The 16531-nt window shown below is 26.5% G+C and overlaps 1 protein-coding gene across 1 annotated transcript in view; it reads left to right on the forward strand.

The window, feature by feature from the left end:
• The window catches only part of LOC127067708 (neprilysin-like), a 76984-nt gene that overhangs the window by 47444 nt on the left and 13009 nt on the right, over positions 1 to 16531 (forward strand). Inside the window, exon 6 of the mRNA XM_051002966.1 lies at positions 3122 to 3217. Within this exon, the coding sequence (XP_050858923.1) occupies positions 3122 to 3217 (96 nt within the window). The remainder of the gene's footprint in view (positions 1 to 3121; positions 3218 to 16531) is intronic.

Here is a 16531-nt window from a genome sequence, read left to right on the forward strand (position 1 = left end):
GTTGAGTTAATATGAATTCATTCAGGTTTATTGCACTATATAATATGTAATAATGGTTATCACATAGTAATATTGATATCAACCACTATTACTACACCAGCATTGCTACCACTGCGCGTATGCATTTCAATCTCGGTAGGAGCCATATGTTCAATAATGTCCGAGCCACGAATTCAATATCGCCGTTGCATTGGTTGGCAAGAAGCTCGCATCAGCTCGGATTCAAATCCAGTGCCACGATGCGTGACTGTCTCGTCACGTATGCATAAATGATATCGATATCTTTGCATAGGATTCGACGAATACGCATGAGATAGAAAATTTTCATTAAAAAAATAGAAGAACACAAAAAAAATGTATAAAAAAGATGATGATTTATAGCTTTCTAGTATCTACGGTTAGATACATTTTTCTTTTTTCTTTTTTTTTTTTTTTCGTTAAAGGTCAAAGGTTCTTTCATCAAAAATCGATAAAAACAAGATTTTCAATTATTTCCTTTTTGTTATTTGTATTATTGTGATACTCTAGTATTTAAATTTATTTAATTATTTGTAAAGAAGAAATTCAAATTGATTTCTTTTTACAAGTTGATAGAAATTGAATTAACTTCGTAATACTTATTCTTTCTCATACGTACATATATTATAGCAATACTCAAATATTGAAATAATTTCCTTCTTAAAGTGAAATTAATTATTTAATTAAATTATATAATCCATTTATTTTTATGCATACAGTATAAATTAATAATACTAATAGAAACCGATAGCATATTCGATGAGATTAAAAAGAAGAATAAGTTTTTTAAAGAAATTCGATTCCATTGCTGAGATTTCATGAATTAAAAGAAAAAAAAGAAAAGAGAAAAAGAAAGAAGAAAAAAAAAGAACGAAGCTGTTCGGTTTAACGAAGAAGTTTGAAGACGATTCTCTATTCGTAGAAACTTGAAAGTTGCCTTCTCCAATGTCTAAGAAAGAAAAAGTTACTTTCGTAAGTTCGTAAAAGAACTCTACGTACGAGTAAAAATAAGTCGTCCGAGTTCGTTCTAGTGTTTATTTACAAGGAAATATTCTCTCTCTCTCTCTCTCTCTCTCTCTCTCTCTCTGTCTTGTTTTTTTTTCTATTTTATCTTCTCACATCTGCTTTAGTATTGAAGATAAAATAAAATACAGCCAAATTAAACATCGTTTTAAATATATGTGTGTGTATATATAGTATGGTACAAATAACAATAAACATGTTACAATCTGTTTCTTAATATGTAAACTTAAAGTTAATTATTTTTTTTCTTTTATGATGCACTGAATGATAAATCAAATTTATTTAATCTAAGTATGTTAAAAAAGTTAGAATTTATTTATTAATGAATAAATGTTTTAGGAGACAAAAGAAATATTTTATATTTATAAATTTATAGAAATAAACGTTTTTCAATAAATAATTTATAATTTATGTTTATACAAGAGGGCCTAGAAACTATTTTTATTTTATCAAGTATGTTTGATAAAATAAGATTCTCGATTTTGTTAAATAATATTGCAAAAAAAATGTATCTTGAAATAATTTGTAATACTTTATGTGGACGATACTGTGTGTGTGTGTATATATACATATACATATACATATATATATAAAATTATAGAAAACAAAAGATCGAGCCAAGAATCAAGTTTTCTCTCTCTCTATCTATCTCTCTATCTCTCTATCTATCTATCTTTGTTATAAAAGAGATGGTGTTGGTAAGAGAGCGTGTAGTAGTTTAGTAGACTGGCGAATATCCAAAAACTGTCGGCGACACCGTGGAAGTATCTTTCTAATTTTCCATTTTATGCTTTACAAGTCGACTCCGTGCCGTTTACCATTTTGTTTGTCGGTTTCTTTCAAAAGAAATTATTTTTTATTTTCTCATTGAATTATATATCTCTAATGTCTGAGATTTTAAAGAAATGTTGATGCGAAAATTCGAAAAAAAAATCTTAAACAAAATTAGAATCTAAAATGTTTTCGTTACGAATATTGTTAAAATAATGGAAAAAATAATAAATTTTATTATGAAATTAATTAATTTCCTGTAATTTAATTCAATTACTCATACAATAAACAGGTTCTTTATTTTTACATTTTATTAATTTCACAATGAAATAGAAATAACCTTGGAACATTAATTTTATACTACCAAATTGATTACAAAAATGATTGCAAAGGAAGAAATAAATAAGTTATATCAGTGATTGATATATACATAGAAATTTATTGTGATTTATTTGTATTTAATATACATATGAATATATATTTCAATATACATAACAATTACAGTAAATTTTGATTACTTTATTATAATACGATCGTTTATAATATTTTTAGAAAAAAAGAGAATTTGAGAAAATGTGAGAAAATGGATTAAAAAAAGAAAGAAAAAGATGGTGAAAAATTTAGCTGCCTCATTCGGATTTAATTTTTTTTTGCTCTTTATAATATCTCTTGTACGTATAAACATTTTTTATCGTTTAATTAAATGTCGACGACGATGCTCGCTACGATGGTCGAGTCTGCAATGCGAAATCCTCGCCATTTTAAGTAACCACGTAAGCGAGTTTATTTATGGTGTGGAAGCTCTGCTATATGAACTTTCGTATCTTCTACTCATATACGCACACGTTCATTGCACACACACATACAGACATATAGATTTTTTTGTATTTATATAACTCAGTACGAAATTTGCTATGCGTACTGTTAACTTAGTTTTCTTTAATTGGTTGAATATTTATCCTTACGATTAACAAAAGTGGTGGCATAGCATATCATTCCATTTTATATGATCGAAAATTTTATAAACATATTTTCTGTTTATTCTGATAATTCTTTGTTGTTTTTGTTATGCATATGTATTTTGTTTAATTAATTTAACATGCTTTTTCGTTTCCTATCTCTGTTTTCCTTTTCTGTTATTTTCTTTTTTGATCGAAGAAAATACTTCGAATTTACTTTTCAGTTCAAGTAACTTTGATGGTTTTTTATATGCTTTTTCTTTTTTTTAACAAAATAATTCAATCGATTTTTCTCGAAAATGTGTTCTTCAGGTTTTTTTATTATTACTATTCTTTTTTTATTTTTACAGGAGGACATACCAAAATGGCGTAAGGGCGTATTAATGGATGAGAAAAGAAGAAAAAGATCGGTCCACGAAGAGAGTCAAGCATACATGATGATTAAGGTAAAAAAGAAACTTGTTAATAATTTTAATCAAAGAAAAAAGGTAAAAAAAAAAAATTTTTATTCGTTCAAAAACTGTTCGTAGTAAATAATAAATCCATAGAAATATTTTTTTAAATTGGTTTTTTTAATTGGTTGACTTATTCATGGATTTATGATTACATATAAAGAAATTGAAGTACTTGCTATACAAATTGTGTCTGTCAAAAATCAATCAATAAAAAAAAATATAATGAATTCTTTAGAAATATTTTTTTTTTAAATGCATATAATATAAAACATAGATAGTATATGTACATGGTATGTTTGAAAAAGTGCTTCAAAAATAATTTATAAAAAACATTTTCTTCTATGCAATTCACATTTTTTCGAATTTCTTCATTTTATTATATTTATTTGTATACGCAAAGTCAAACTTAAATTGTTTACTTTATTTCTTTCTCTTTTTGTTTTAACAGAGAACATTTCCAAAGGTAGGAATTTAAAAAATTATATGAAAATTAAAAAATTTTTTTTTCTAGCAAAAAAGCTTTTCTCAAAAAGCTTTTGAGTAATTGAAATTCAATTTAATTATTAATGCATATGTAAATATGTACAAAATTTATAATATAGAATATATATATACACATACATAATTAGAAATAATATGTATAAAATACATAATTAAAATGTACGATGGGAAATTTAAATATTCGTACAATATGAATGTATTTCCATGTTTCTGCTGTACGAATACATTAGTCTCCAACTGTACATATAATATAAATAATTATAATGTAAATAATTAAAGTAAATATTTTATATAATAAATTTCAAACTCAAACAAATAATATCAATTTTATTAAATCCAATAAATTATTGACTAATATATATAATAATACATATTAAACAAAAATCTAAATTAATCTAATTATATTAATATTATGTATGTGTGTATGTATGTGTATCTATTGTTTTTTCTTGGAATTTACATAGAATTTCGTTTTCCCATTTTAATTACATTAATAATAATTACAACAACAACAACAATAATAATGATAATAACGTTTAAGATTTAATACTATTTCAATAAAAATTTTAATCAAATTAGATTAAAAAACACTGTCAAGAATAATTTAATTTTTTAGTCTGACTCTCTCTCTCTCTTTTTCTCTCTTTTTGTTTCTTTCAAAAATTTGTGCGAATTTAAACATTTAGAATTTTATCCTTGTTTTTTCTCCCTCTCTCTTTTTCTTTCTTTTTCTGTCTGTGTGTTGACAATGTAGGCGGTGTTTTCGAATCGACATTTTCGACATTTGAACGAAGAATGTGTGACGTCCTAGGCAATTAGAGTTTTCGTTTCAGAATGGTAACGGTAAGCGGCTTCGACGCACTATTCTCTCGGAGTTAGGTAAATTTTTTCATTTTCCCCGTTCGAAATTTGCATACGACTCGAAATCGTCGTAGAAGGAGAACGAAAACGAAAACGTCGCTAGCTCTTGACCCATATGACGCTTCCGTCGCGTCGTTATCATTGCTCCGATAAAATTGGAATCGAGATATTAAATGTAATCTTTTGCTTCATCGATTTGACAAAAAAAAAAAAGAGAAGAAGAAGAAGAAGAAGAGTGATTATAAAAGAGATTCGATAGTTTTTCGACTTCGATTCTAATCTTATTTTCATCGTATAGATAACGAGTCTTCTTTGATAAGTGAACCGTTCATTTTGCAATTAGAACAATTCCAATTAAGATAAAATCGATTAGAAACAAATTTAAACTTTCTTTTCTTTTAATCTGTAAAATAAATTATATAACGCGTGTGCTTATGTGTGTGAAATTTATAAGTCGTAATTATTATACATTTACTGCAATGTATTATGAGTTAAAAATTAAATGTATATCTTTAAAAGTACTTATAATACGCATAACACGATATATGTATATTATATATTATAAATGTATATCTATATTAAATATTTATAATATATGTTTAACAGAGAATTTTTTTTCGAATAATAAATATACATGAAATAATACTGTCAACGATTTCGATTAAATTAAAACTCAAATCATCTAAATCTAATCATTACATCATTTAAATCATTTGATAGAATCATTTAAATAATTTTTCTTCAATTGTTTTTTATATATTTGATTATAAACGATGATATATATTTGATTATAAAACATAAACGCGTTGTTAAAAGACTAAGTTAAGATAAAATACTTCGAGTTGAGTTATAAAGCTTGTCTCGACTTATCGCGTAACTTTAAGCTCGAGCGCTTCCGCTGTCCTTTCATTAAAAAGATCAAGCTGAAGTTGTGAAAGCTTTGAAAAGATTTCAGGAGAAGCTAACGATTCTTTTCATTATCGAATTTATGTATTCATCTTCGTATATACATATATACTTTTCGATAAATAAATTTGACATTTTAGTTAATATTTCGTTCAAAAGAATAAAATTAGATACACCTGTTATATACATAAGAGGGAGAGAGAAAGAGAGAGAGAGAGAGAGAGAGAGAGAGAGAGAGAGAGAGAGAGAGAGAGAGAGAGAGAGAGAGAGATCGAAGAAAAGGAAAAGTAACGAATCGACTCGGCTATAGGCGTTTTACATGACCCTTGACATATTTTTCATGAGTGAAACACGCATACAGCTTTTAAAAAGAAACGCGAGAACTCTCATTGACGACGACGCTTACGTTCGTGTTCCGAAGTGGAACGTATACTAAAATGTATAACGCGTCAGTCAAATATTTGGGCACATTTTCAAAAATTTAATTCAACTTTTTTTTCTTCCAAAAAAAAAAATAAAAAGTAAAGAACCAAGGGTCTTGGGATTATTTAGGACATATAAAAAAATTATATATAAGTATGGTATAAATATGGAATATTTTATCTTACGTTTATTCTACATTTACTTTGCGCTTATTCTGCGCTTACTTTGCGCTTAATCTGCGCTTATTTTGCATATTTATTTTAAATCTCTACGATACTTAGTTTCGGAGATATTTTCATTAAACGAAAGATGTGATTATTAATATCGTAGAAAAAGATCGTTTCTTGAATAATCGAATAATTTGTTTATTAATTATTTATTAATTTATATAATTTTATAAGACTATCGCAATCTGAGATGAATATTTTTTTGTAAAATAAGATTAATTTTGTTCGTAAAAATTTGTTTATAAAAATTGTTTATAACAAATTGTTAATAAATTATAAACAATATATTAAAAAATAGAAAAAATTCTGCTCTTTTTAACGGTATTTGATTCAAGTTTTTACGACTTTTAGTCAAGGAGATATTGCCACGTAAATGTAAGATATGGTTATTAATAACATAAAAAAATTGTTTCTTTGGTAAAAAAAACTAATTTGTTTATTAATTATTTATTAATTTATCTGATTTTGTGAATTAGAATCGCAATTTGAATTGCTTTTTTAACAAAGTAAAAAGAAATTATTTCGTAAAAATTTATTTATAAAAATTGTTTATAACAAATTGTTAATTAATTATAAACAATATATAGAAAAATAGAGAAATTTTTGCCCTTTAAAATGATATTTGATTCAAGTCTCTGTGACTTTTAGTTCCGGAGATATTCCCATTTGAAAAAAGACATTTACGTTGACCTACTAACCTACATAATTTCATTCATAGTAGCTCGGTGACACACTGACCTATATAAATTCCAAGAATTTACGCACCTTACTACTACTACTACTACTATTACTACGATCAGCTGTACTATGCGAATTATGAATGGAAATCTTTCGAAGGCGATATCTTCGGAACGGAAAGTCGTAGAGACTTGAAACAAACACCGTTTTCACGAGTTTTTTATTCTTTATTTATTTAAATATTGCAATGATATTGTTATAATAAAATCGATTTTGTTAATAATTTTTAAAATTCACTTTTTTCTTTTCTTTCCTAATGAGGACGGTACTACAACGGAATTATTAAAATTTTTATTATAATTATTTCTGGAGATTAGTAAATATATTAATGTTAAATATTTGTGTAAATTTTATTTTGTTTATTTAACAAAAATCGTTTAACAGTCATCAATGTATGAAATGGAATGATCGAAAACTCGGACGACTTTTCTTTCGTAATAAGGATACATTTGTGATAAAATTATTTAAATTTTTACTCTAACAACATAAAATTGCTTTTGTTTATTAAAATAAAGGGGCGAAAGAGCTATACATAATTAATAATGTATGATTGAAAACTCAAGATATTTTTCTTTCATGATAAAGACTCTGTGCTTAGCATACGTATATATTGCGCTTACCTTGCGCTTACTTTGCGCTTAATTGCGCTTATTTTACTCTTATCTCACGCTTTAGAATATTATCATATCATGGTTCTAACCTTGTATCGTACTACTTTGCTATATACAAAGTTACTTCTTATATCTAAAAAGAACGGAGATATTCGAGGTAATCAAAGTTATTGCTCATCTTATATATATATATATATATATATATATATATATATATATATAGCATATATATATGTATATACATGTATACCTCTCTCTTTTGGTATCCAAATAGCGATATCTGAGGCATTCATCGTAGTCGTCGTCGACGTCGTTGCGAATGTCAGCTCACTTGGAGAAACATCTGCCAAAGGCGATTCTCTCGAAAGCATCACGATCTTTCATTGTCAGATCGTCGAGCCATCGGAAAGTGTTAGGAGCTTTCTCGAGAACACCTACGATTGATGTGGTTCTACCTATTCCACTGGAAATAATAATTTCTCTGAAGTTTCCCTCTATACATTTCTCTCTCTCTCTCTCTCTCTCTCTCTCTCTCTCTCTTTCTCTTTCTCTCATCCTCTTTCTCTCTCTTTTTTCCCTACCTCTTTCTCTCTCTCTCTCTCTCTCTCTCTTATTTTCCCTTCCAAATATTTCAAATGTGAATGATGTTAGATATGTCACACTTGACGAATGTATTTTCGATGGAATACAGAAGAAGATTGTACAAATACGAAAAACTACGATGAATTAATGATCTGGTAAAGAAAATAATATCTTTCTTGTTAAAAAAAAAAATGAGAAAAAAGAATCTAAATAAAATAAGAAAAATGATAAGTAAAAATAGATATTTTTGCTGAATAGTATATTAAAATAATCAGAGGAATATAATATATAAGACCAATCCGAATAAAAACAATAGAAATTTTTTTGTTTGTTTGAAATCTAATAAATAATAAAAAAAATTCGAAAAAAAGAGTATGCATTAATATAATCAAGAAAGTAATATGAATTAAATAAAAAAAAAAAAAACATAATAAAAGAAGAATTGTCTTTTTAAAGAAACTTCTTCGCTAACTGTATCAAACTTAAATAAATAATATAAAAGTAATTTTGTATTATTATATAAACAAAAATATAATAATGTACTGATAAATTCTTTGATTTTATTCTTCAAAAATACAGAAGAAAAAAGAGAGAGAGAGAACTTAAAAAATTTACATCGATTAATTAACATATTAACAGACGATAAAATTTATCTTAAAAATAAATCATTAATCGATAAAAGAAAAAAAAAAAAAAGAAAAGTAGAGTGAGGCATACCATCAAATCTGTTTCCATTAAAAAATTTATTGATTATGCCAAGATTTTCGAGACGTTTTAATTTCACCATTGAAATATATCTTAACTCGAAATATCTAGAAATTTTCGATTGTAAGTCGATTCTCCATTAAACGACGTCGAATTTTCGTCTTTTATCTTTCTCCCTTTCTTTTTCCTCTTTCTCTCTCTCTCTCTCTCTCTCTCTCTCTTTCTCTCATTTTCTTACGTATCTATATATTTATATATCTATATATAACTTTCATGAAAGAGATGCGGATTGCGAAGATGTTTATTATATTTCTTTGACGTCAAAAGCAACGTCGAGGACGCGGTTTCGCATCTGTAAGTTCCGTAACCAACTCTCTATCTGCATTAACAATAAGCGATCGTAAAGGCTACTACGCAAACGGCAGCCATTTCTCGAACTTCCACTTTTCTCCTCCTCCTTTTCCTCCTACCTATCTACCTATCTACCTATCTATTCAACCTATGTACATACCTACTTGCTTTTATACACTTCTCCTCTTCCCTCTCCTATTTTACAATACTTCCCTCGCATTACTCTTCTTTCGTCTTCGTTTCAACAAAATGAGATTCGTCGAGATTTGATTTTATTTTCTTTCTATACTTACATACATATGCCCTTATATTAGCTCTTTTTGTATCGTACTTTTCAGTAGATATTAGAACGATATAAAATATTAAATTAGTTTAAATTCGTTGGAGTTTATTTATATATGCACATGTACATTTACTTACATGTGTATGTGAATATATATATATATATTTTTCTTTTTTCTGATATTTCTTAATTAATTTCTACAAATAAAATTATTAATATTTAGTAGAATAAATTTTTTCCACTAAATTTATGATAAAAGAAATTAAGTAACAAAATTATTTGTAGGTAAAGTTGAATTAAAATAATTTCAAGTTAGAAATGAAATGATAAGAAATAAATAAAAATAAAGATGATTAAAATAATTAAGTAAATATTATAATAATAGAAAATGATTGGAATATGTAATGCAAGTAGATATACTAAATCAATGTAATAATGGATATATAAGATCAGATAAAATAGATCAACAGAGAGAGAGGGAAAGAGAGAGAGAAAAAGAGAAGGAATGATGGTAAGAGTGGGGGTTACCCAGGTTATCGAGCTTTTCTGTGCTTCCATAGTATAATCAGAAGAAGTAAATGCGTTAGAAAATTTACGAGTCATTCTGGCATGCTAGATGGCGACTGGGATGAATTTAAGCGGTTTGCGTCGTTTCCATTAGAAAACATGGCAAATCGAAACTTTTGAGTTACGAACACGAACAAATACACACATTCATACACAGACACACAAAAGTTTTTAACGTTTCCTTTTCCATTTTATTTAATAAATATCTCTATTCATTTATTTTATTTAACAAATATTTTTTTTAGTTTATATTTACAAATTGCAAAAAAGTCTGCAAATAAACTATAAAATTTCGAAAATGAATTCAAAACAAAGTAAAAAGGATTTGATAGTAAAAATGATTGTAGAGCAAAACAGAAAAAAATGTATGAGAAATAAAAGATTAAGTTTTATGACCTCAAAAAAAAAAGAGAGAGAGAAAAAGAAAGAAATATCAATAGTAATATAAAATAAAAATGTGGAAAATAAAAGCAGGCTGATTCCTTAAATTATTAAACTGAACAAACATTTAAGCTGATTTAACATTCCGGGAAACGAATTCATTAACAATCATTTTTAATATTAATAAAAACAAAATTGAGAAAGAGAGAGAAAGAGAGAGAGAGAGAGAGAGAGAGGGAGAAAATAAATGATTACTCTGATTTTTTCTGTAGAAAAAAAATTAAATCACAATTCCTAACAATAAATAAAAGGATAAAGTTCATTTTTGTGAAATAGAAAAGATTTAATCAAATGATCTAAAATAAAAAAATAAAATAACAAAAGTTTATTTATAGAAATTACTTGCATTATCATAGTTACAATAATCCAAAATAAAAGATATATAAGTAATAAAATTATTTCTACATCAAATTAAATTAAATCATTTAAAATATTTCTTTTTGATAAATCCTTTTACCCTTTAAACAAAAAAAATTCCAAGGGATACGTTGCAATTAGAAAAAGAAGGTAGTGAATAAATAAGTAAAAATAAAGCCATTTACAATAGTTTTTCTTTTGGTGAGCTATTTTTCATCTCTCAACGAAATCACTATTCTCCGTGAAAACAAAGCATGTGATAAGTTATTGTCACTCTCTCTCTTTTTCTCTCTCTCTCTCTCCCACTCTCTCTCTCTTTTTCTCTCTCTCTTTCTTTCTCCCACCCTCTTTCTTTTTCTCATGCTCAGAAATCCCAAGTTCAACATCGCACAGGCCGATGCTTTTATCCTTACGTGCTCCTTCTTATTTCTTAGATCCTTCATTTCTTTTCTTTTCCTCTTTCATTTTTCTCCTCGTTCGTTTTATGTTTAAAAGTAGACGTAACATTGTTTATGCATGCACAGCCATCTTTATAATACAAAATCCATTTACTTTCTTATCTTTCACTTACTTTATATTCTTGACAATATTTATAATAGAAAAGAAGAATTTTCGCGTGAGATAGAAGGAGAAGAAGGGACGTATGAAAAAACGTTTTTAAATAAAAAAAATATAATTTCAAATAAACACTTCGATATACCTTATTATATTATTTTTCATAAAACTTTCAAATACCGAATATATTATTTTATCATTATTATGAATATTTATATTCTTTTTTCTATTTCCTTATTTTTTAATCGTTAATTAGATATTATCTATAAACTTTCGAAGAATGTGTATCATTATGTGATAAGAATACTTTTATTGTTTGTAATTGTTCAATTATTAATAATACCTAGATAAATTAATTAACAAGATATTTCAAATATTTGAGAAACAAACAATTTTATGGAAAAACCATCACGTAATATAATTCGAGCAAAGCGTACAGGGTTTCTATTCCTTTAGCTTGAACTATCGTTATGTGTATCACGCTGCTTCCCTATTTATAGTACGGTTAGTTAGTTAATTAGTTCGTTAATTGCTTGATATTTTCTAGGTCAGCTCGGGAATATGCCGACGGTGGCACGATTTAAGTTCAGTGTTTGCATTGTCAATTTATCGAGCTTCCGATTGGTAGATACGCTAACCTGCTTTAAATCATTTCTCAACTCAACTCAAATATATATATATATATATATATATATATATATATATATATATATATATTATATACACATACATACATACATACATACACACACCCACATACACATATATAGATATCTATGTATTTATGAATGTGATATATGAATGTATGTTAGCCTTAATATAAATCATCAAGTGCATCCAATGCATCGAATATTTTTAGTTATTGGTGTGTGTGTTGTTTGTTGTGTATGTGTGTGTTTATATATATATATATTCTATCGATTATTATTTATTCCCTGGATATAAAGCTTTCTTTTAAAATGCTTGCAAAATTTTAATCTCTTAAACCAATGATTATCGATATAAATATAACATCATATATATGTTAAATATGTTTTATTACAATACAAAATTATGAATGGCAATGATTATATTTATTTTTTAAATAATATTTATTAAAACAAAAAATAAAATGTTTTAAAAATTGATTTATATTAATACTATAGATATATATGTGTATATATAAACGAAGTTATCTTTTTATCTAAAAGCATATATTCAGTCAACGCTAAGTTTCAATAGTTTTCTTGATTTCCGGTGAACATAGTCCCCTATCGAAATTACTTAGAATATCCAATGAAAACGTCCAAACGATTTGAAAATCCGTAGATAACAGCAAGAGAGAAAGAGGGGCGAAGAGACATGCTCGAAACTCTGAATTGAGAGTATTTTTCCTTTCCAATTCGGAAGTAGGTATGTACATTCGTACAAACGGATACGCTTACGCTCGATTTGCGTATCTTCTCGCGAAACGAGTTTCGAAAATCTACAAACTATATTACTTTTATACTTCCGTGAACATGGTTAATACACTGAAAGTATATTAAAAGTTTACGATATACCAAGTGTCCCATTTCTATATATCTATTTAATTACTTTTATAACATTTTTTATAATAGAAAAAGAATTTTATTTATTGCTTGAATTTTTTCTTAGAAAATATTTAGAATCTTGATTAAATAAATTCTAAAATCAATATTTTTTCTTTTTTTTTCTTTTTTTAAAAAATGTTCATCAATCAAATTCTAAAATCAATAGAAGAGCTCGTCTTATTCTCATTTGAATAATTTTTTGTAATGTTGAAAATTCTGTAAATAGAACACCCTGTATACATAATAAAAAAATCGAGTGAAAGAGGAAACTTTGAAACGTAAAATTGTCTCGACGAGTTTCTATACGACGATAAAGAAAAGCATACATATACATATACATATACATAGATGAGTCAGTTAAAAGCTTTAATGAAAAAAGCGATTCTCTCATCGAGCGAACTCATGTGTGCTTTCCTTTTGTGTACGCGAAATGATTTTTGACGTACGAGTAAGCTCGTACGAAATCGTTTTTCTTTTCATCCTGTATAACCATACGATTATTTTCGATAATTCATAGTCGATTCTACCCACAGGAAAAATAAATAGAAAGTACAATGAGCGTATATATAATACAATTATACATACATATATGTATATATTGTATTATATAGATGATTATGATTATTTTATCAAAGATAAAGATTTTAATGGATGATTTATGTTATATATAAAATTATTATATAATTGAATTTTTGATATTCAACTTTTCTTATAGATATTTGCAAGCAAAAATTCACATGAATGTTTATTGGCATTAAAATGCTATGATTTGTTAAATTTCTTTTTTTTATAATCTGCTTTAATTGTGAAAATTTACACGAAACAGAATAAATTTAAATAAACGATTTTTAAATTAAACGAAACAAATCAATCTTGTTTCGGTAAAAATCATTGAAAAATTATACGAATTCATTATTTTTTTCAATTTTACAAAGTATGATAATTAGGAGATTCTAAGAAAAATTTGACAGAGAAAGAAAAAAAATTGGATGTCATATTCACATAAATTGCTTGTCACTATCTTCTATAGTGATCTCTTTCTTTTTCGTTTTTCGAAGCAATTAATTTCCAACGGAAACGATAGTACAAGACTAGTGATTCGTCAAGATCGTTTCTTACTGACGTTAATTAACCACCAACTCGGTGACATCTCAAAATAATAATGCTTACCTTGACAAAAACGTTATATCGACGTCGTTGGAAACGACGTTCGTAACAAAGAGTCTCTCTCTTTCTCGTGATACTAGCTTATTTATAACGTTCATAGTCATGAATTCTGTTGCAAGATGGGGAACATGACTCAAAGTTATCTTCATTATTACATACTTGAAACTGTATATAAACTTAATATTTGAAATTAATATGATTAAATGTACGAATTATTTATAATGATATTGAAAAATGATGTCATTTACTTCGGAAAATACATGGTTTTATTTGAAATGATAAACTCTTTATAAATACTGAATAATTTTTGATTAAATTCTATATAAATATTTCGCGAATGATAAATTTTTTTTTCTAAAGAATTAGATTACACAAGAACGAAAATCTCTTTTAAGAAGAACGATCTCTTTTAATAAAATTGTAAAAATCGATCGGAAGTATAGCGACAAAAAATCTAAGGATTAGGAGGAGACCACAGGATTAGACTATAAATCAATCGATGTAATTTACTAAACGAACGGTGGTAGAAACTATATACGTGGTGTGCAAAAATAGTCTGCAATTGAATTTTGCGATACCAATCGAAATAAAGAAATTAGAAATTGTAACAAAAATTGATCAAAAGAAATCCTAGTTATTTCATTAATTCATTAGGATATAACACTTTGAAAAGTAGTAATAATATAAATCGATGTTTTTAATTAATGAGATAAAAATATTTTAAAATAACATAAACGAACGATATCATTAAATAACAAATTTATTTTAACGTTACGCTATCTATAGGCTTTTTATACAATTTTTTATATTTCCTGTGAATTTAATTTTCACGTTTTAATAAAACTACAAATTTAAAAATGTAGATTTGCAAATTGAAAAGATCTTAAAAGTTTCATATTATTTACAAATGACAAATTATAGTTTAAATGACAGTGCACTTTTATATTAGTTCAAAAATTACAAACGCTTATTAGGATTTATACTTAAACTAATAATATTTTTCTTATAGATCTGATCTTTATAAAAACTTTGTTTATTTAATATTATATCAAATTCATCTCTTTCGTAACAGTTTGATACACTATATGTAAATCTAATGAGAGATTGGAAGGACTTATTTTATCTGAAGAGTTTAATTAACCGAGACTCTCGGTCTATTCCGACATCAAAAGACGATAGGAGAGGAAGCGTCGACAAGGAGATAGATAGATTAGAGAGAACGAGAGAGAAAGAGAGAAAGATAGAAGATGTAGTAGAGCGTTAAGGACAAATCGAATTGATTTCTCCGCTTAACTCGTTTGCATGCTCGGTAGCATTTTGGTTAAGCCTCGAGATACGTTTCGTTTCGCCTAAAGGACTATAACTGGAATGTAATCGATATTCTTTGTCTCTTTCTATTTCTTTTTCTATCTTTTTTCATCTTTCTTTTTTTCTCGTTCATACAGTGTTTTATATATATTGATGGTACACATTCATTTACGAAAGTAATCTGAAATAGATAAAAGGACGTTTGTCTCCGACGTGGTATTTCATTTTTTTATTTTTATATATTTGTTATTAATATTTTCTTTTATTTGAAAAGTAAAGAAGAATATATTTCTCGTATGAAAAATTAAACTTCATTTCTAATTTAATTATTATTTATAAATAATTTTTTTTTATTTCGACATAACACTTCATTGTATAAATATAATTGAAAAATTTGAAAAATAAGAATTACTTAAAAAACAAAAAAATGTACCTCATCTTTATCTTTATACTCGTTATAAATATTTGTTACTTAATCCGACAATAAAAGAGAATATTATTATTATATAAATATTACTTTTCGAAATAGATAATTATTATTGATAATACTAAATTTTAATCTTAGAGGAAATCAATAATATATATATATATATATATATATATATATATATATATATATACACACACACACACACACACACACACACACACAATAATGGCTCTTTAGTATGATTTTTACCATAATTTCAGAATAACTGTTTCAACATTTTCTAGAATGATTTATTCGTAAGAAGAAACGTTTCGAAGAGAGAATCGAATTGATTCGAAGGATAACGCTGAAATCCTTTCTCCCTCTCTTTATATTTCTCTTTCTATCCTTTTTGTTCAGAAAGGGTCAGTATTATTCCTCTCAGTGGTTCTCGCAGTACCGCCGAGGGAGGCATTTTATTCATCGTTGAAATAACACCTTTCCAGCCGAGATACGCGCGACTTAATCGTAAAAAGTATTTTACGATCGCGTTTACTTCTTGCAGGCTCTCCATTCTTCGACATTCGAATCCAATTCTTTTCATTTCTTTTTTTCATCCTGATTTCAATCGGAAGTGGTCGTACGATTTTTTATTTTTTATTTTTTTTTTAAAAGTCACTCTATTTGAAAAATCCAATTTATTCGTATGTTGAATACATCATATTATTTTATATTTTGTAAT

This window comes from Vespula vulgaris, chromosome 11 (assembly GCF_905475345.1).
Source record: "Vespula vulgaris chromosome 11, iyVesVulg1.1, whole genome shotgun sequence".
Classification (NCBI taxonomy): domain Eukaryota; kingdom Metazoa; phylum Arthropoda; class Insecta; order Hymenoptera; family Vespidae; genus Vespula; species Vespula vulgaris.